Source organism: Cheilinus undulatus, linkage group 17 (assembly GCF_018320785.1).
Source record: "Cheilinus undulatus linkage group 17, ASM1832078v1, whole genome shotgun sequence".
NCBI classification, from domain to species: Eukaryota; Metazoa; Chordata; class Actinopteri; order Labriformes; family Labridae; genus Cheilinus; species Cheilinus undulatus.
Window position 1 is genome coordinate 16,029,222 of NC_054881.1, and position 21,178 is coordinate 16,050,399.

The 21,178-nt window shown below is 39.2% G+C and overlaps 1 protein-coding gene across 4 annotated transcripts in view; it reads right to left on the bottom strand.

Moving 5' to 3' along the window:
* Nucleotides 1-21,178, bottom strand: part of LOC121524915 (probable E3 ubiquitin-protein ligase HERC1) — a 71,529-nt gene that overhangs the window by 26,325 nt on the left and 24,026 nt on the right. For 2 of the 4 annotated variants that reach the window (XM_041810498.1, XM_041810497.1), the window contains exons 23-45: nucleotides 18,669-18,870; nucleotides 18,263-18,563; nucleotides 18,134-18,182; nucleotides 17,479-17,524; nucleotides 15,928-16,181; nucleotides 14,984-15,181; nucleotides 14,701-14,821; nucleotides 14,360-14,600; nucleotides 14,096-14,262; nucleotides 13,803-13,955; nucleotides 13,626-13,723; nucleotides 13,386-13,481; nucleotides 10,879-11,046; nucleotides 10,506-10,745; nucleotides 10,314-10,397; nucleotides 9,810-10,035; nucleotides 8,717-9,005; nucleotides 7,640-8,391; nucleotides 3,799-4,012; nucleotides 3,037-3,206; nucleotides 1,513-1,596; nucleotides 601-787; nucleotides 368-495 (exon numbers count right to left, since the gene is read on the bottom strand). In XM_041810498.1, coding sequence (XP_041666432.1) covers nucleotides 368-495; nucleotides 601-787; nucleotides 1,513-1,596; nucleotides 3,037-3,206; nucleotides 3,799-4,012; nucleotides 7,640-8,391; nucleotides 8,717-9,005; nucleotides 9,810-10,035; nucleotides 10,314-10,397; nucleotides 10,506-10,745; nucleotides 10,879-11,046; nucleotides 13,386-13,481; nucleotides 13,626-13,723; nucleotides 13,803-13,955; nucleotides 14,096-14,262; nucleotides 14,360-14,600; nucleotides 14,701-14,821; nucleotides 14,984-15,181; nucleotides 15,928-16,181; nucleotides 17,479-17,524; nucleotides 18,134-18,182; nucleotides 18,263-18,563; nucleotides 18,669-18,870 — 4,468 coding nt within the window. The remainder of the gene's footprint in view (nucleotides 1-367; nucleotides 496-600; nucleotides 788-1,512; nucleotides 1,597-3,036; nucleotides 3,207-3,798; nucleotides 4,013-7,639; nucleotides 8,392-8,716; nucleotides 9,006-9,809; nucleotides 10,036-10,313; nucleotides 10,398-10,505; nucleotides 10,746-10,878; nucleotides 11,047-13,385; nucleotides 13,482-13,625; nucleotides 13,724-13,802; nucleotides 13,956-14,095; nucleotides 14,263-14,359; nucleotides 14,601-14,700; nucleotides 14,822-14,983; nucleotides 15,182-15,927; nucleotides 16,182-17,478; nucleotides 17,525-18,133; nucleotides 18,183-18,262; nucleotides 18,564-18,668; nucleotides 18,871-21,178) is intronic. The other 2 variants (XM_041810499.1, XM_041810500.1) reach the window with 2 other exon arrangements.

Sequence of the window (21,178 nt, forward strand, 5' to 3'; positions counted from 1 at the left end):
GTACCAGAAGGTCAAAACAAGAGTCAATAGCATCAGCAAATAAGCTTTTTGGCACTGGCAGAGAAGATTTGGCACATTTTTCATGGGCATAGCCCACATACTCAGCTCTGCTGCTCATCCCACAAATGCATAATCCTTACAAATGTGGCATCATATAAAAGGGCAATAAACAGGGTTTCACAGGTATAAGATTTATTACCAAGAAGCATTGTTGCAAGAAAGAAATAATGTACCAAACACAAATTTTCTTACTTTTTGTTTTAAGTTTATTTATCCTATGCTTTCAAAACGTGCCATGACCCTATTCACGGAGGACCTTAAGGACTTTAAGCACTATTAATAACGACTTCAATGCTGTGTCTCTAACCTGCCCTTCTGAAGGAAGTCCTCTGACTCGGGCCTGAGCGTCGCCGGCGGGCAGGAGGAGGTCTGTTCCTGGTAAGGTGGACATCCAGGAAGTTCTCCCTCTCGATCCAGTCCAGCCCAGGCAGCAGACTTTAAACATAAACAGACAGCTCATTATTTCAAAACTTTCTATGTTTTTTTTATATAATACAATTATTCAGTGTAAAAAATGCCTGTATGTTTCTAGTGTCTGACCTTTCACTGGGTTGACTCGTGGGTCGCTCCGGACATTGTACCGTCTCTGGCCCATCTGGTGAAGGGGTATCAGGGGCACCCTCCGGTCGAGCTGACTCAGCTGCCTGCTGCTCCTCAGTCAGCGGGTGCTCTAACATCCAGCTGGCCAACACCTCGATAGTTTGTGAGTCCAGGTCGCCTGCTACATCTGGGAAGGACCACAGGGAAGGTGAACTGTCAGAGTTCAAACAGAAAAGATGGATCACGGAGCACCACCAGGCATCGGCATCACCACCAGGTGACTGTGCATCAGCGCACTGCTTGAGGACAAGTTTGCACATCTGCTCTGATCAAAGGATACCTAGTGTATGAGGAGGGTAAGAGAGTCAAATAATAAGTGGAGGAAACCTGACATTGAATAATGTGGAGGTTTATGGAATTAAAAAAGGTGATACTGACCACATTCCAATGCATGTTGGTGCATGTAAGTGTATCCATACAATTTTACTTTTATTTTCAAACATGTTCAGTTCTATGGCATGCATGAGGAAATAATAAGAATTAATTCGCCTTTACCAGGTTGGAAAGTTGCTGTCTTTGATCCCAGTATTTCCCTTTATATGAAATTTTCATGAAAATACGATTTTATTGTTGAAATAGCTGTAGAAATTTGAGCTCAAATGTCTCAAAGAACAATTGATATTTTTTAATCTTTTTTTTTTTTTTTACAAACTGAAAACAAATAACTTGCATTATAATGCATGCTATATTTGAAGCAACAGTTAAAGATGTCTACCTCATAAATAAAACATTTAGTCTTTAATTCAGATAACATACTCATATATATATATAACACTATAAAAGGGCTGCAGCACATGGTGAAGGACAGATGTTTGAAATAGAAAGCACATAAACAAAAACACAAAGCAGTACCTGCTGCTTCCATGGCCCAGTAGATATGTCTCATAGTGAATCCCATTTCTAGCAACCGACTGGTGACAAACATTTGTGTCCGTTCTGGTGGTTGAGGAGAAAAGTAAAAAACACAAAAAAAACAGAGAACAGAAACAGGCTCACAGCTCCCTTTAGAAATTTTGTACGACTATAGACCGTGATCAGATCTGCTAGATAAATGCCAAACTTTTGCCTCTTCTTTTTCCCTCCATTTCTGCTCTGTTAAAGCAGCTCAAAGATAATGCAAAAGCCATTTGAATTATTCAAACTTTGCTTTAAATAAAAATTACTCTGGCTATAATAAAATATTTAAAGTTTGAAAGTCTAAGTAATTACCTTTTTTTCGTTCAATTTGTTTAAAAATAAAACAAACATAACTGATGATGAAACAAATGGTGCCATTCAAGCGTGAGAGTGCACAAACTGTGCCATGCGTGCTATTTGCTAGTTTAATTATTAGCTGTGTCCCAGTTCAGGAGCTGCATTCTTTAAAGGGTAATTTTTAAGACAAATAGGTTCTTTGCAATCACAGAGCCCAAATGTCAGCTGTTGGTCAGGAAGTGGAAAGTTCGTACTTAACAGCTCTAAATCGTCCTTTGCGCTGCAATAATTATCAGAAAACTTCTACATATATCAAATACGATCCTTATACTTTACAAAATTTAAAGATCTACCTGACTTGGAGGTAATGAATATCACAAATTACTCAGTCCCACAACTTTCTAGCATCTAGCATCATCTAGCCAGATGAAGGGAGACAAGAGTCTTAAAGAGTCTTGAACAAAGCTAAGAGGCTAGCTGAGCCTCTTACGAAAAAAAAACAACATTTTGTCACAAACATGCTTTTAATTGAAACAGTGATATATATTATCAACTGAATAAACCTTGAGGGATAAGCGATCAAGCGATAAATCAGTAACTGATAATACCAGTATTTTAATATTGAGATGCGCCTTAAACATCAAATGATCTTTCATGTAACAGGCTAAGTTATTTGGCATCGGCTAGATCGGTGAAGGTTTGTAGTGTTTAGTTATATTAGTGCAAGGGCAGGAAAAGCTGGAGACACAAACATCTGTGGAACAGACAGTCTCATTTCAATTTGACCTAAGTGTTCTATACAGACTGGGCTTTTAGAAGGTTGCATTTCCTGAATTGGGACACAGCTATCGTCTGTCTAAATGTAAAGCAAAACACATGCTGTTTTGACCAGCAGCTTGGTTGTGATAAATTGCTGAACATAGAGGACCATGCAAGAGACAGACAGACCCCACAAACTAATATAAGTCTCCTTTACTTACTTTAATATAATTCAACTTTAAATTACTTAATAAGCTTGTTTGATCATGAAGCCAACATGAGGAAAAATGTTTAAAAATAATCTACAGAACTGCAACTATTCATCTTAATAACAGAGAAAGGTTAAAACAGACAATTTTCTTTTCCATGTAATAATTTCCAGACAGTTTTTTCCCCCATAAAGGTCACTGCGCTCCTTCTTACCCAGGCTGCTCCTGGCCTGTGTGCTGCAGGGACCTGGTTCCATGAAGCTAGTCTGCTGCTCTGTGAAGGCATCACAAGAAGCAGAGCTGGCCAGGCTGAAGCAGGGGTGAAGCACCGGGGTGGTGTTAACCAGGCCGGTAAGCGTAGGGAACCGAGTTAAGACCATGTGCCTGGAGGGAGTGAAGATACAGCAATAACAACACAGGAAAAAGCGCGGCTACATGGTCACGTCTCAGCCCTGACAAACTATCTGAAAATAAAGTTATCAGAAGGAATAACAATGAGTTCTTTTACTGTGATTTTCCACTTTGAGGTCTTTGAAAATCACAGTCAACCCAGCATGTACCCTTATGTAACATGCTACATTTGATCTTAACGACTCACATTCGAAGGAGGTGGAACCGTGAGTTTTGTCAAAACTCTCCTCTCTGAAGGAATGATTTCAATTTTCTGTTGATTCTGTTTCACAGCAGCAGCTTCTTTTATGGCTTCTAAAGCAGGAATATCACTGACACAACAGTCGGCTGGTTGTGTTAGGAGGAGAACAAGCAGGCAGAGCTGCAGCCTATGTTAAAGACAGTGTAGGCAGAATCCTCACCCACTCATTTAAAATCCTAACTCACCCATTCCCTCCACTTCAGAATAGCTGTCACTGCCAAAAGACATACGTCTGTTGTAATCAGTAACAGCCGGACAAGAGTCTAAGTAATTGTGTTCATTCCCTGGGAAAAATCAGTTACAGTTTAAATGTTTTATACTCACTGGAGGAGGCTGATTGGAAAGAAAGGGTTGAAACTATCCAGGGTGTCCGCCTGCAGGTTTGTTGGTAAAGAGGATGCTAAGTCAGTATTAGACGAGGAGGCTGAGGCTCTGTTTGATTGGCCGAAGATGGCGGTGCCTTCTGAACCAGCGCTGTACAGCGACACAGAGCTGGATGACTTGGAAACAGGCTGAGAGGACGAGTGGTGGCCAGATTCTGCAAGAAGAAGAGGTTACATCACACCCAAGTCTGACTTACTTGTACTACAGTGTTTATTTTAACCCTCAATAAAATAAAATACATGTCAGTCCTACAACACACTATTTCTTGTAGAAAAACTTGGGTTTTCATAAACAAAATGCAATTCAAGATACAAGTATTTCAAGTCTGACTGTTCATGTTATAACACTTTAACTTTTCCTTCAAAGGCTGCATTAATTATGTTTCTAATAGTCCTTTTTTATGTTGCTTTTAGAATTTGATGTTTTTGCTTGTCTTTACATTATAGTAAATCAAGTTTGTAAGGTTTTCTGCAATCCCTCAGTCAAATAAACAAAAAAAATTGTGGGGAATTGCTCTGCGAATAATATTAGATAAAAAAATTAATAAAAAAAACAACACAGACTACATCCCTTCAGTCTTCGTTCCAATATATACAGTTGAAACCAGAAGTTTACATACACTATATAAAAAGGCACATAAACTTTTTTTTCTCACCGTCTAACATTAAATTAGATTAAACTTTTCCTCTTTTTGGTCAATTAGGATTACCAAAATTATTTCTATTTGCTAAATGCCAGAATAATGAGAGAGATCATTTTTTAAGACATTTTTTTTTATTATTTTCTTGAGAGTCAGAAGTTTACATACATTTCATTAGTATTTGGTAGCATTACCTTTAAACTGTATGACTTGGGTCAAACATTTTGGATATGCTTCCACAAGCTTCTCACAATAGTTTGCAGGAATTTTGGCCCATTCCTCCTGGCAGAACTGGTGTAACTGAGCCAAGTTTGTAGGCCGCCTTGCTTGCGCATGCCTTTTCAGCTCTGCCCATAAATTTTCAATGGGACTGAGATCAGGGCTTTGTGATGGCCACTCCAAAACATTGACTTTGTTATCCTTAAGCCACTTTGTAACCAGTTTGGCAGTATGCTTAGGGTCATTGTCCATTTGGAAAACCCATTTGCGCCCAAGCTTTAACTTCCTGGCTGATGTCTTGAGATGTTGCTTCAGTATTTCCACATAATGTTCTTTCCTCATGATGCCATCTATTTTGTGAAGTGTACCAGTCCCTCCTGCAGCAAAACAACCCCACAACATGATGCTGCCACCCCCATGTTTCACAGTTGGGATGGTGTTCTCAGGCTTGCAAGCTTCTCCCTTTTTTCTCCAAATGTACAATGTTCATTATGGCCAAAAAGTTCAATTTTAGTTTCGTCAGACCACAGAACATGTCTCCAAAAATTAAGGTCTTTGTCTCTGTGTGCATTTGCAAACTGTAATCTGGCTTTTTTATGTTTCTTTTGGAGTAATGGCTTCTTCCTGGGAGAGTGGCCTTTCAGCCCATGTCGGTACAGGACTCGTTTGACTGTTGATAATGACACACTCTTACTAGCTTCAGCCAGCATCTTCACAAGGTCTTTTGCTTTTGTTCTTGGGTTGAGATGCACTTTTCAGGCAAAGGCACGTTCATCTATGGGACACAGAACCCGTCTCCTTCCTGAGCGGTATGATGGCTGGACATTCCCATGGTGTTTATACTTGCGTATAATTGTTTGAACAGATGAATGTGGCATCTTCAGGCATCTGGAAATTGCACCCAAGGATGAACCAGACTTGTGCAAGTCCACAATTCTCTTCCTGATATCTTGGCTGATTTCTTTTGATTTTCCCATGATGTTACACAAAGAAGCAGTGTGTTTCAGGTGTGCCTTAAAATACATTCACAGGTGTGCTTCTAATTAACTCAGATGTTGTCAATAAACCTATCAGAGGCTTCCAAAGACATGACATCATCATCTGGGCTTTCCCAAATTGTTTAAAGGCATAGTAATCTTAGTGTATGTAAACTTCTGACTTTGAAGAAAGTAATAAAAGTTGTCTAAAAAAAAATCCTTTTGTCATTATTCTGGCATTTAGCAAATAGAAATAATTTTGGTAATCCTAATTGACCAAAAACAGGAAAAGTTTAATCTGATTTAATGTTAGTCGGTGAGAAGAAAAAAGTTTATGTGCCTTTTTATATAGTGTATGTAAACTTTACTACTGGTTTCAACTGTAAATACATACCTGTTGCATACATGGGCAGAGCTAGGGGCTAGCAGGGACCACACTAAAGAAATAATAGTCCATTTCAAAATCATAATGTATGATTGGGTATTTGTGGCCTTGTCAGAGGAAGGATGAATGTTGAAATCATGTATGTGGGCTGTGTTGTAACAGACTGCAGGATGCTTTCTTTCCTGCATTTTCAGCTGTACACTTTCTTCTATTAATTCTTCAAATAGTGACATTGGACAAACATCTTTCTATTAAGTTCTATAAAATTAAGACAAGTAGACCTAAATGTTGCCACTCTATTTTTTTAAGTTCAACAGTTTAACAGCTTTTCAACACTTTAAAGTTATTAGCTAAAGTAAATATGGTTAGTGGAAATAGATGAGGTGAATAAATGTGATTACGTTGTTTGTTAGCACATTTTACACATCAGGCCAGCCCTGCAAAAGTCAGGAAAGCAGTTGGACCAGATGAGTCAAACTAAGTCTTTAAATTCTCAATATTTTAGTACTTTTTATGCCACTTGTTTTTGAATGATATATGCTTACGTTACTTAAAGATCTACAGTAGCGATTGAGAACTAGCAGTCCGAGGGCCATATCAGGCCCCCAAAGGGTCCCATTCAGCCCACAAAAGATTACTAAATTTAAAAAATGTGAGGAGGATAAAAGATGCTGTGTTTTTTAGTAAAGAGTATTTTTCAGAGGATTAACACTGAAACAGTTTTTAATTGCGTATAACTTGGTGTTTGACCTTCAGGCTCTATAGAGTGCATTTTCTGCATGAGAATCAAAACAAAGGACCTGTTTCCTGCACGATTTTCATCAATGATAAAGCAGCAAATTGGTGTTAAATCCATTGATGGAGAACATGGCTCCATTAGGGGCAGACTAGCATTAATGCCAAAAAATTACTTACATTTTGAATGAAAATACAAACACTTGAATAACTATATGTTGATCAGACCAAAATACTTTTACTTTAGTTTAAAAGTCTGGCCCCTGCAGCGTCTGTCAAAACAAATTCTGGTCCTTGTACAAATGTAGTTGATGGCCTCTAAACTACAGTATCAAAGAGTAACAAAAAAAAACAACAACAACACCTATATCATAACAGAGGTGTGAAGAGTAGGGAATAAATCAAAAATTGCTAGCAATTGTCTAAAACTTATTAATACTTTGGCACAAATCTGTGCATAAACATGCAGGACTTTACGTGTAATTTTTGATAAATAAAATTATACCCAACCCATTATTGGGTGTATGTGACTTCAATTTTTGTTTTATCCAAATAAGCATCAGTATTGTCCGAGTTCCATGAGTAATGTACCAAAGATAAAACTCAGGTATTTTGACAACCCCAGCTCCAGGACCGGTCTAGCTCAAAAGTTTTTCCAGAGTTATCAAGGTTGAAACTTTATACCTAAAAAGTTCACGTCAACCTCTAGCATTGCTTTTTAACTCAGACAAAAAAATCAATTTTCAAGTCTACAGCTCACCTACATACCAACCAAGCTGGAATAACAACCATAGGATCTCGATTCAGATCCTTAAATCCTGGTACCTTTGTGTTCTTTGTCCTCTTGCATCCTGTTGATGGCTCCTTTGTAGATCATGACTTGAGCCCTCTCCAGGTCAGCAAGAGACACGCTCTGTTTGATGGGGCACGGCCTGACTGCCCACTTCACCATGCTCTGCACCACATACTGCAGCACCGACCTCAGCTCGGCACTCTCATCCCACTGTTTGCCGCTAGCTTTCGCCTGGTCAAGGTCTGGACTGGAAAGGGGACTAGTTGTGGAGTTAGGGGGTTCGTGTTTGGGCACCAGGAGCAAATCTGAGAGTTTATCACAGCTAAAAATGACAGTTAGGGTTTTTAAAGCCCCAATGAGGAGGTATGAGACTCTAACAGCTCTCAGTTCAAGGACAAAGGCGTCCAGTTTGGAGTTTGTGTGGGTTTGAGAGGGCAACTCATGATGGTCAGTGGTCTTTGAAGCATCTTTGTTTGAGGTTGGAGATGAGGGGGGGTTGGTTTCAACACTCTGATCAAACTTCTTCTTCTCTTTGTCATCAATCGTGTCTTCATCCTGACGACCCTGATTCTCACTCTCCTTCATGTTCTCTTCAGAGTACTTCCTCCTAGGGGCTGGATTTGCCCCCGCCCATCCCTGCTCCTCAAGCAGCCCCATTAAATAAATAAGATCTAACAACACGGTTGGTTTGAGGCCTCCAAGCTGGGTGATGTTGCAGCAGGATACATCGCAGGGCTCCAGGGAGATGATCGGCGTGTCGCTGGGTGACCAAGAATTCATGGAGCTTAGTTATTGGGAAGGATGGGAAGAAGCCACAGATACAGCATGGAGTGACACCAGGGCGGATTCAACAGGGGTTAATGGATTTAAAAATGAAGAAGAGGAAGCAAGAAGAAAGTAAGATCAGGGGGGTAAATGATGAAAATAAAGAAAAATGTTAGACAAAGAAGAAAAAGGAAACACTACAAAAAAGAATCATACAGTCATAAACATGCTGAAAGGACCAAGACAAGGAAAATATAAGAGAATTTAATGGATGTCAATGGGAATCATCATTTGTGAAATACTCTCAGAAGAAAAGTGGCTGTATGAATAAAAATGTGTGATACCTGACAGAAAGGTCTGCCTCCTCCCACTGAAGCTTAGCAAGAGTGCTCCCCTCCTTCAAGACTCCCAGCAGGATGGCCTGCCGACCACTGGGTTTGTGCCGGCAAAGACCTCCAGCTCGAAGACCATTATCAACTCCTCCTATCAGAGCCAGGACGGGCCAGACCTCAGTGCAAAGAGCAGCCAGCCTGGCATCTGACAGAGATCGACGATGTGACAGTAATTCACCAGAATCTTCACCAGCAACATTTATCTCATTCTCATCCTTCTCAAAATGTGACGAGCTGAGACCTGCAGGAAAATGAGAGATAGAGTTGCTTCTGCAGAATGGTTAGCAATAAAAGATAACTATCCTACCTGTCGTCTTGGTCATAATTACAGGTAGGAAAAAATGTTGATATGGCTTTATACTGGGGTCCTGATTTGTGTGATACAATTCAGACAACAAGATCCAAAATTTGGTAGTTTAATTAAAAAATATGCCACTCAGGGGCGCAGATGGTCTAATGGTTTGGTCATGCCTGATGTGTGCAGGGTGGCCCAAGTTCAACATCAGCCTGTGGCTCCTTCTCACAAATCTCTCCCTCTCTCTCTTATCTCTGTTTCCAACTCTATCCACTTTCCACGTTTCAATAAAGGCATAAAAAGCCCCAAAACCTCTTTTTGTTGTTTCGTACTCTCATCCACAAACAACAATTTAAATTTTGGGAATATTGAGCGTCGCTTCGAGGGGAGCAACAACAAAGAGAATGGCTTGAGCAATCCATTGAAGACTGATAAAACATACTGCTTTACTATGGAACTAATCACTCTCTCGCTGAGGCCTCGGGAAAACAAATTTGAGGAACTGTAGGAGGACTGGAAGTCATTTGTGTCCCCTAAGTACCTTATCTTTAGAGGTCCCCAGGTAGTAATAACCCTGTAAAAAATAAGGCTTCTGGATGTAATTGAAACGATGACGACTAATGATCATCCTATGATGATTCTGTGAGATTCCATAGGAATATATAAAAATAAATTCAAACAAAAGCATGGTGTATTTACAAGGCTAGAATGGGCCAATTGAAAAAGACCACCATTTGAGCTGTATCTGACCTGGGCTGTAGCTCCCAAAGTCGTCCTCTTTCAGCAGGGGACCGATGAGCTCAAGGTGTGAGTGGATGTACTCATTGATGTGCGTGGCCCACTGTTCACACTGATGGAGCCGACGGAGGAGCTGCAATGTGGACTCCAGCAGCACCGTGGTCCGAGGGCTGCAGAGCGGCTCCCCGGGAAGAAGATTACTGGGCATACCTCGCATCTGGAGGTCACGCAGCGCCACCTGTAGGACACACAGAGGTACATTTGTGATATGCAAATAAATGTTCAACAAAACGTGAAATTTCTGATATTTCACTCTGGGGTCCAAGAAAACATAAACAATTTTTCTTCAGGGATTACTGAATTTAAGTTCTTTCTTTTTTAGCCATGATCAAAGATTATAGAGAGCACAATGTCTGATGGGAAAACACATATGCCTAAAGGATTTAAAAAAGAAAGATAAGATCATCTCTTTTCCTAAGGAGTTCATTCATATATGATGGACAGTTTATCTCATACCTTCTCCCCAGGGTTACTGCTGTAGAACAGTACACAAGGGTAGAGTTCAGAGGCAACCACACCTTCAAATGCTAACTTTGGCTCCTGGCAGAACAAAACAAACACACAATGTTAACAGAATTATATAGAAACAGTCCATCAGCTAAGACTTCAGCATCTGACTACTGTGGTTAAATATATCTTTTATAAAACCTTGTCATTCTTAGCAAATGAAATGGTGTGAGCCTCCATGTCCAGGATGCAGGTGATGGTGTCCCCCTGGGTGAATGAAGGAAGTGTGCGGACCAGCTCCCCTCCATGGTACAGGTTACCACTGTAGGCTCGATACAGCCACATGTCAGTGGTGGTGTGGTGGTTGTGATCTCTGACCGGCCAGCGTGAGACGCCGAGACATGTACCCTCATTGCCTCTGTTCTCTTTGGTTATGTAGAACTGAGGAGAGAAATTTGATAAGTGTTAGGATATATAGATATATAGAATAACAGCAAATTTGAAGGTTGTTCCTTGAAAAAGTGCAGTCAATGAATATTAACTGTACGAGTGACAGGTGTGTACTTGTCCTTACCTTCCAGATGAAACATCCAGATGTGATTGCAGTGGTTGCCAAGCCGTAACCTTTCCCCCCTGAGCCGTGCGACAGGATGTTTCCACTCTCCAAAGAACAGCAGACCAGCTTGTGTGGGTCGAAGGAAAAATCTCCAATGGGAATACATTCATCATAGCTGCCATGATTCTGCAGAAGGCGAGTGAGACAAAAGAAAGCACATTTTACCAACAATTCTCAACTTTTAACATTAATTTATAGCATATTGTTTATGTAAATAAGTTAGTTATTATTAGGCAGTCTCACTGCACAGGTGAAGAGCTATCATTATACAGTATATCATGACATATCCGTGCTCTCTCAATTTGACACTAATTAATTTGTTGTTATTTTCTGTCTTCTTCCTCCATCTCCAACATTGAGAACAGGCCCATCTGTTCTACTGAGTAGCCCTGCTGTTTCAATTTTATTACTGCCAGGAGTGAGTTTCACTTCATTTTAATGCAGCACTTTGAGTCCTGGATAACTGCAACTATTCATCATTTCCATGATAAACATATTTTCTGATACTGTTATCAGGGTTATAGTAAACTGTCTCTGTGCAATAATTCTTACCAAACTGTTAAAATTACCATATGTTTTAAAGCTCCCTTGATTATTTTTTTGCTTGTGATGAAACAGAACGGAATTAATATTTTCAATATTATAATATTATTATTATTACTATTCATTAAGAAATAAAAACAAACTAGATCACAACATATAGATACATAATTCCATAAAGTTATTTCAATTCCTGTAAATACTAACGCACACTAGGAGGTACAGCCTTTGTTTACATTTCCCACAACAAAGATTCATAATTTAAAGTCAGAAAGGTGATTATTTCACTGAAAATACTTCTGACACGTGTTCAGGACAAAATCAGCAAAGAATTAGGGTGTTATGTTTTTGTCCACAGGGTCCATGGAACTGATAGAAACTACATGTTCCTCACAGGAGCTTTAATGTTGAAGGTTAGACTTGCATTTATAATGCTGTTTGATTTGTTGGAATAATCTTTTCAAAGGTAAAACACACAACACCAGGTGAAGATTTTCCGGAAGAATATGCATTACTTCTACTGTGATTGGAAGCATGATACCATAGAAGTAAATGAGTAAATAATAATAATTTGAATATATCTGTAAGCTAATAATTCATAGAAAAGTAAGACACAGGTTTAGCTCAGTTAGCAAAGCAGGCATCCCTATGCGCAGGCTATAGGCTACATGTTTGGTGCATTTTCCCCCACTATGTCCCCCCATATTTCCTCCCTTTAGCTGTTCCTTCCAATTTTGGCAAAAAGTGAAAAAATATATAATTACACCAAATTCAAGTCAGGAATACAGATAAATCAGAATCAGCTTTATTGGCCAAGTATGCTTTTGCAACAAGGAATTTGACTCTGGTTAGCTTTGCTCTGAATGGAATTACACATTAAATACAAAAAGATAGATAAAAATGGAAAAAAAAAGTATTTAAAGATTTTTTATGTATGTAAAAACTCTTGTTAGTTATTTTTCCTGAATATACAAGTCCCTGTGCATTGGGTATATGGTTTCAAGATGTGAAAAGGGTGAAAAGGGTGCCCGGATGCTGAATAGACATGATCAGCAGTATAAAATATGCAAGGGTCTGGGCAGATTTACGAGGTGGACAAGATCATTTAAGATGGTTTATATTAATTAGTGCTAATGTGCATATGAGGCATTTCACCACAGTGAGCTTTCTTACAGTATTTGAATTGCAGTATGGATAAATTAGTGTAAATGTGCGTTAAAGCATTTTACCAGGATATTTTACATTAAGCAGGGCTAAGATGCCTGTAAAAAACAAAAGCTCTATTTTCTGACACTCTGTGAGCCAAGAGGAAGACACTATTTCTGTGTCAGGTTTTTTTGGCATGCTGTGCCCTGTAACATATACCTTATATAAATACTTTATTTCAGAATATTAAGAGCAAAAATAAGGTTTCAGATCCTGTTTGCTTTTTATCTTTTTTATTTATTCAACAGAGTAAAAGGCAGATCCTTTCACTACACAACTTTGCTACAAGCACATCATTCATGACTTATTCTTGATGGTATTATAATATTGATGTTTTATAGCAGGGTGTCATACAGCCAAGCCAAGACATTTTAGTGAGACAGGAGACTTTGGAAGATAATTCTAAGAGATTATCATGAATTTTATTAAATAAAACATAATTTGAATAAGATACATGCACACATATCAATTATAGTTCAAAGGATTTCTAAATTTGGCTGATTTAATAGCAGCCAAAATGGCACCAAATGAAGAGTCATTATGGTCTCATTACAGAGCGACCCCAATGAGCTAGCTCACTAACAGCCAGAATTGAAATCACATAAGACATTTTCTCATTTAATCAGGTTTGTAACACTTCTTGTATATATTCAAGGTTTTGGTATAGAATGGTAAGTATGAGCTTACAAAGTGATTTTAATGCAACACTGCTGTCTTACCCCCTTATCTTTTTCAGCCGTCTCCTCGTGGGTCCTCTCTGCTAGTGGTTCTTTCCACATGTAAACAGACAAGAGCTGAAAAAGTTGTTTAACAATCTGTAATAAAAGAGGGAACAGAATGTAATGGTCAAAGCTTTTGTTTACATGTTCACAATTTAAATACTTCGGTGTCTGCCTGTATTTTTGTGCTGAATATAGATTTTCTTGTGGTACTTCACATGCATGTTGCATTTATCATACCTGTTGAATTTGAGCAGGCTCAGAACAAGCAGGTAACAGTCTCTCTAAAACATGGAAGGCCAGAAGCTTCGTACGAAGGTTTTGAAAGCATGGAGACCCTAAAAAGAGAAAAAGTGACGGTGAAAAATGTCCAAACAATATCAAAGCTGTGTTTTCTGTAACATCAAAATGTCTTACCTAAAGTGCACTTGTGTGAAATTATGGCCATTAGTGGTTCAACCCATTTGACAAAAGTAGAAAGTCTTTTCATTACTCTTAATGACAGAACACGCCTCAGAAACACCAAGAAATCTGCCAGCTGAGATTCAACCACTCTGCTGTTTTCCACTCCTAGAAACATCAAAAACAGAGGAAAAAAAGGATGTAAAACAGAAGAAAAGGCTGGCAGTGCCTAATTTGTGCCCAGATGAATGAAAATTTCAATAAAGGACTTTGTTTTAGCAAATTCTAATATAGTCAAGTTTGCAAACCATGCAGATTTGTGCTCTTGCTCCCAGACTCTGAATCTGCTCTCTCAGCTGTTCCTCTCTCTGCTGTCTGCTGTTGGTGGAAAGTATACAGGATGTTTTGGAGCTGTTCACACATCACCTCCATCAGTGCGTGGGATACATCCAATGGTAGCAAATCCTCACAGGAACTACAAGCCAAAGACAAATTGCAATAGAGAAGTTAACATCAAATTTGAAATTCACATACTAATGATTTAAATTACAAAGGAAGAAGTCTACATTTACCTTGCAGCCACTGTCAGTATCTGTAACAAACGAGTGCAAGCCAATTTTAAAGCTCCACTTAGTAACATGGATCCAGATGTGGAGGCTGCAAACCAGCCCTGATTCATCAGTGCACAGCTGTTGTTGGTCAGCGTGGAAAGGATTTCCAGGATGCCACATTTGATGACCAGTACCAGGTCCACTGGCTGGTAGCAGAAATTCAGTGCAAACATTGTGGCCAGGAGAAGATGCTGGCATGATCCTGTGTGGGATCAAGACAAAATCTTACCTACATGAAAACTAAAATAGAAACATGGAGTGATACCAAGTGATATTAAAACAAGAAACGCTGCCAAACAAACCTGGATGCTCTTTTTCAAGCACAACCCTCTGTTTAAGGACACGCACCACCTGCTGGTAGAAGATGTGGGCTGCAGATTGCAGCTCTGTTTGAGTATCCACTGAAGCTGATTGTGTACCAGACTAGTTAGATAAAAGGGATCAGAAAGTAATTCATAAAACAGCATATTAGTGCATAAAATCATTAACACTTTTCCTCTTTTCACATGGCTTGAATCAAATATTAATTAAATCTTTCCAAAAACATCCACACAATCATCATAATAGCAAAATTAGTAGACTTACCATGTAATGCTGCGTCTCGTAATTAGCACCAGAGTGAGAGCTGATGATTTGTGTTCCCAAAGCGAAGCACCCAGAGAGGAACTGAAGCTGCACAGACTGCAACAATGCAGGAAACTGAGAGGAGACGGTGAACCCACTGCTCTTTACCTCCATCTTAGACAGGAAGGATGACATCTGGCACAAAGCCTCCAGTCGCAACTGTTGAAAGAGAAGAAAAAGATAGTCTCAGACAAAGTTAAGGGTGGGAATTACAGCATAAATTCTAATATGGTGTGATGTAAAACATTATGCAACTAGAATGGCCGTCTGAGGCGGCAGACCCACGCCTAAGCAGCCCCACCGAGGAACTCACGCTCCCATTGATTACTATGGTGTTCAAACAGGTGCACAGATCATCACCAAAATCTAATCGATTCTTCCCTGTCACTATCCCAATATTCTCTGAAAGTTTGGTGAAGATATGACTTTCCGTTCGCGAGTTATCTTGTACACATACAAACGAACAAACAAAGATACGGAACCCTTTACATAACCCCCTGCCTATTTCATCGGCGTGGGTAATTATAGGATACAATATGAGGATATTTCATGAAATAGTTTTGTTAAAATTGTTAGTATTTTATTCATGACACTCATTTATGTCCTGACCACCACTGTGAGGAGTCATGAAGTGGGGATGAATTGAGTCAAAAGCCCAGAGAATCGTTTGTGTTCTAGCACCAGTAGCACCATATTTTATCATGAGCTGGGACTATATACAGTCCTACTGACATTTCCCCCATCCCTGGCTCATATTATGCATTCACAGAACACCCTTATATGCTCATATTAAATTCAGTCTAATTTTTATCAAGGCTCTATGTTGCTTCATACCTCATTATCATCATCAAACTTCTATGAAAGGAAAGTAAGTGAACAAAAAAGATGGAGATGATGAACATTACCTCTGCCCTCTGCTGCTGCTGCAGTATAGCAAATGTGATGGCCCTAGGATCTGCCTGACTACACGTCTGTCCAGCAGGCAGTGTAGGTGCCAGGGGCGACAACTGGCTCAGGCTCCCACAGACAAAGTGGAACACCTGGTTGAGAATGGGCAAAGTGTTGTTGCCACTGTGAGGCATGGGGGTGGTTGGGCTGATACACTGCCGCAGGCGATCCCAGGCGTCTTTCATGATTCCCAGAGAGCACAAAGGTAAGCCTGAAACAGACACAAGAAAAGATAGTAAAAGTGTTTTTTAGTCATTTCTAATGTAATTTTTTAATCACATCTTACAGTGACAACTGTTCAGTGTTTCTTCAAAACTAAAGAAATGATTTTCACAAGAGTGGCACATTTGTTAGAGAGAACGATGTGTGAGGAAGCAGCAAAGGCCAGAAGGTCAGATGAAGCAAAACTGTATTTTTATGGATAAGATTTCTTATTGATATTTAACTAAGAGACAAACAATTCCCATTATAGCTAGGGGCCTTTTGAGGCATTAAATTACATAAAATGAAGGTGTTTACACCAAGTATGTTATTTTCATTGTCTTTTTTAAATACTATTTTGGAGCTTTTTGCCTTTATTCGACAGGACAGCTGGAGGGAAACTGGAAAAACAGGAAGAGCAAGAACCTTAGCCAAGACAGGAAATTGATCCTCTGACTAGCGCATTGAGGACCATAGCCTTAGCATATGGACGCCCGCTCTACCAGCTGAGCAAAACCAGCATACTGAGTCTGCTATTTTGTATTTTTTTGATACATAATTCAATAAAACACACCACAAACGCAAACCCTGCACAGCAAGTCTAATGCGTTTATTTGTCTATTAATTGTGAAAAGCTGCATTAGAAGGCAAAATGGTCTCACAAACAAATCAGTGGAGATGATTTTGTAGCTCTTACACTCCTTGAAAAAATAAAAGAAAACTAGGTCCATCCATTCCTGACAGAGACTTTAAGGTATTTAGGTTATTTGAACAAGCTTGTGCCTCATAGTGCTGTTCTCAATTAGTGAGACAAAGCGCAAGTTTTTGAGTTCAGTCTTTGATTTCCATGTAGGACATGGCTAAAGCGTGGAGTTTTAAGTGAAGTTTCAGCGCAAGGAAGAGATCAAAAGAGCTGCAGGAACTGTGACCCATTAAAATTACTTTGATGGATGTGAAGAAATGCAAATATTTAAAACTGTTCTGAGATATATAACGGACAAAAGTTTCAGAGTCAATGCAATGTGATTGCCACAACATAAGATTGTATGTCATTTTTAAAATGCAGCAATTTCTGCCAAAAAAACAGACTCGGTGTGCAAGGGCCTTAAGTTAGCATATAAAAATGATATAATCAGGAAAACCAAAAATGAATTATTCATTTAAGCTACAAACCTTTTTATGTTCAAATTAAACTCTAAAGCAAACTTATCTTCAACATATTGGGCTGTAGTGTGGAACATTACTTACAGTATCTTTTCAAGAAAAAATAACTAAAACAATATTTAGTGTTAACATATTTCACTTACCCATTTTGTTCTTGGAAGATCCAAGGGAGATTTTTAGTTGGTCAGACTAAAAAAAAACAAAGACAGAACAGTAATATAAGCGCCCTATCCCCTCAAAATTTTAGGCATGTAAAACAAAAAAAACCCCTCATATTCAATTGAAAGTAGCACAAGACCATATCAAATGTTAAAACTGAGAAATGTTAATATTTCAGAAAAAAATATATGCCTATTTTAACTTTAATTCCAGCAATACTTTAAAAAAAGGTTTGGACAAGGTCATCCACTACAGATGAAATCCCCTGAATCTTTGGAGTTTTACATTTAAACCCCAGTCTTTCTGCTCTTATTACACCCAATCATGTTTCTGACCAGCTGCCAGTTAACATTTTTATCTGTGAGATGTCCCATCAGGCAAAGCAATTCAAGTGCTTTACAGAGTTAAACCTACAATATCACAAAACAACATCAGGTGTCTTCTTCACAGTGTTTCCAGTCTTTTGTTGTCACTGTCCCAACTTTTTGGAAAAACCCCAATGAAATTTCTCAAGGCTTTTTGTTCATTCGATATGCTGTCTTTGTGCTATTTCAAAGTTTTGAAAATCATCACATTCTATGAAATCTTCATTTAATACAGTGTCCCAACTTTTAGGAAATTAGGGAAAAATCTCAGCACCTGTTTGCGACCATCAGCAGACATCACAAAGGGTTCAGAGGTTGATTTTCTACAAGTGAAATGATTTGGACAGTTAGTTCATAAACAGCTCACTAAATCATAAAACGTACTAGAGCAAAGAAACTCTACCTCGTTCCGCTCTTCATAGCCTGGCTGTTCTCTCTCTCGCTGGGCTCCACCCATGCAGGCCTGACGCCCAGCAGCAGGAAGAGACAGCGGGACACCACCAGATGGCAGGCGGCAGGAAAAGACATGCTCTCCTCAGATTCCTTTTGCTTCTCCCACTGCTGCTTGGGATCCAGCTCCTTCTCTGGACTCACCGGGCTCTCCATGCTGCTGGGGAGGGTGGAAGTGCCAAAAGACTCATACACTGTCACACTCTGCTGGACCTGCATCGCTTCCCTGGTGGCCATGAATGACTCCAGAACCTCTGCAGAGATGGGACAGACAGACAGATGTGTTTGTGTTGTGTATTTCTATGTGAGATTTTGACATCACTGGCTGTGTGGCAGAAACACAGATGAACATTTCTAACCTGACAGGTACATACGACTGTTGCCAAACGTGTCATCCTCTGTAATCTCCTCCTGGTTGTGGTTTGCTGTGGGTGCTGGTGGAACTTGCACCTCCCGGCTGCAGTGACCTCTTGACTGCTGTTCTGGTTCCTTCCCTGCTTGCTCTCCTGAGGTGCTCGGCTCCTGCCGGTCTGCTTCAGGACTTTGAGGAGATTGAGCCGTCTGCAATTTAGGAAAAGCAATCAAAAGAAACATTTTCTTAACATTTTTATCTAAGTGGCATTATTTCCAATAAACCGACGTGGCCCTATGTGGAAAAGTAATGGCCTTTGATAATTCTTGAAAATAACTCCGGTTAACAACAGTTCTTGGAAAGATGAGTTAAATTTCACTAGCCACACCAAGGACTGATTACTGCCAGACCTGTTGAATCAAGAAATCACTTCAAAAGAACCTGTCTGACAAAGGGAAGATGGCGAAAAGATCTTAAAAAGCATCACATCAGGGAGCAGGTGGCCTAGTGGTTTAAGGCGCTCCCCATTTACGCGAGCAGCCTGGGTTCGAATCCAGTCTGAGGCCCTTTACCACATATCTCTTCCCCACTCTTGACCCTTTTTCTGACTCTATCCACTGACCTTCTCTATCTAATAAAGGCACAAAAATACCCAAAAGTAAATCTTAAAAAGCAACACATCCTACTGCAATCTAAAGAAATTCAAGAACAGATGAGAAACATCTATCAGTCAGGAAAGGGTAACAAAGCCATTTCTAAGGCTCTGGGTCTCCAGTGAACTATGGTGAGAGCCATTATCCACAAATGGAGAAAACTTGGAAAAGGGGTGAACCTTCCCAAGAGTTGGCTGGCCTACCAAAATTACTCCATGAGTGCATCACTGGCCCATCTAAGAGTTCACAAAAGAACCCAGAATCATTAATCCCATTAACTTTTAAATTTAAAGGGCAATTTCTTTCATTACTTTTTTAAAATTTTAAACCTTAATATCCTGCAACTAATTTCTTTCCAGAAGTAATTTAGTTAATGACTAAGATATTTTCTCAGTGAACTGTTCTTTGCTGTACTTCTATTTGTTGTTCATATATGTTACATGTCTTTTGTACTGTCTTCTGTACTGTATACTTAACCTCTGGTTTTGGAAAAAGCTCTGATTTTGGAACACAAATCTTCTTCTCGGTTATTGCCTGTTTAGCAGTAACTTAACTACAGTGAAAGAGATGGAAAAACTTAAATTTAGATCACATTGGGCTCATACATGGCTGGAATCATGAGTAAGGCTGTTAAAACTTAAAAATTTTTGTTAATTCAGTGTTTATACTGATGAATTTTACTAACAAGAAGTTACTACCACAGAGAATTGGAGAGGCAGAGCAGAGGCTGTTGTGAAAGATGCAGGCAGTGTGTGCTACTGTTTGTGTACTTATGTGTGCACCCATGGAGAAGAGATGAGAGTAGCTGAGCAGAATCTTCAGACTAAAATCATCTGCAACTAAACATTAGTATAAGAGACTCTTCACAAAACCGAGTGCACAACCAGATGAGATTTAAACACGATGATGCATTTAAAAAATAAATTTTAAAAAGATTAATTTTTCACAAGCGGAACACATATTTAAAACGTACATAACCACCAACAATTGCTGGTGGTTATTTACGTTTCTTTGATCGTTTCTTTGATTGTTTCTTTGATCGTAAAATGGTCAAAACTGTGATTGAGATTTGAATTAAATTCTTTGTGCCACTCTAACTGAAGTAATGGCCAATTCACGTCTGTGGTTCACAGGCTCATACCATATCTGGCTTTGGCTTTAGTCTTCAGTTTTGGTGGGAAGTGGGGAAACGTACAGTATCTATCTATGAGAGGAGGGTTAGGGGTCCTCCCCAGGAAAACGTTGGGATTTAACATTGTATTTCTTGCTTTCTGCTATATTTTATGCTCTTATTCCTCATGAAATTGTTTTTTGTGAGGGAATCATAAAACCAATAATGTCTTTGAAATAAAAGCCTAAATGTCTTGCTTTCTCTTGCCACATGAATTTTCACATGAGGGGGATTAACTTTAAATCAGTATGTTTTTATTCAGAAGTTCCACATACTAGAAAAACACATTGTATTTTTAGCACAGTTGGAATATTAGGCGCAGAAGGCTGTGTTGTTTACCCCTTTTTCTCTGCAATGTTTTTCTGCTTCTCCTTTTTCTAACCCATTATTGATAAATACTCTTTTATAATACTTTCACAATACTTTAGTGTGTCTTTGTTTTTGATTACAATCAAGACCTTAGGGTGCTGAACTATAACCTTTATAAATAAGATGATGAAGTGTTACGAAAATTTGAGGATAGCAATAGAAGTGTGGACAAAAAAAATGAAAACAGAGCTCTGTCCTTTCCTGACATTTTCAGTTAGCTTGCCTTTAGCTCATGCAGAGTGTAGCCGTTCATGTGTACCTTGAAATAGATTGTGGGTTGCCAGGTCACACACAGGGACGGGCTGAAATAATCTGGTTATGTAC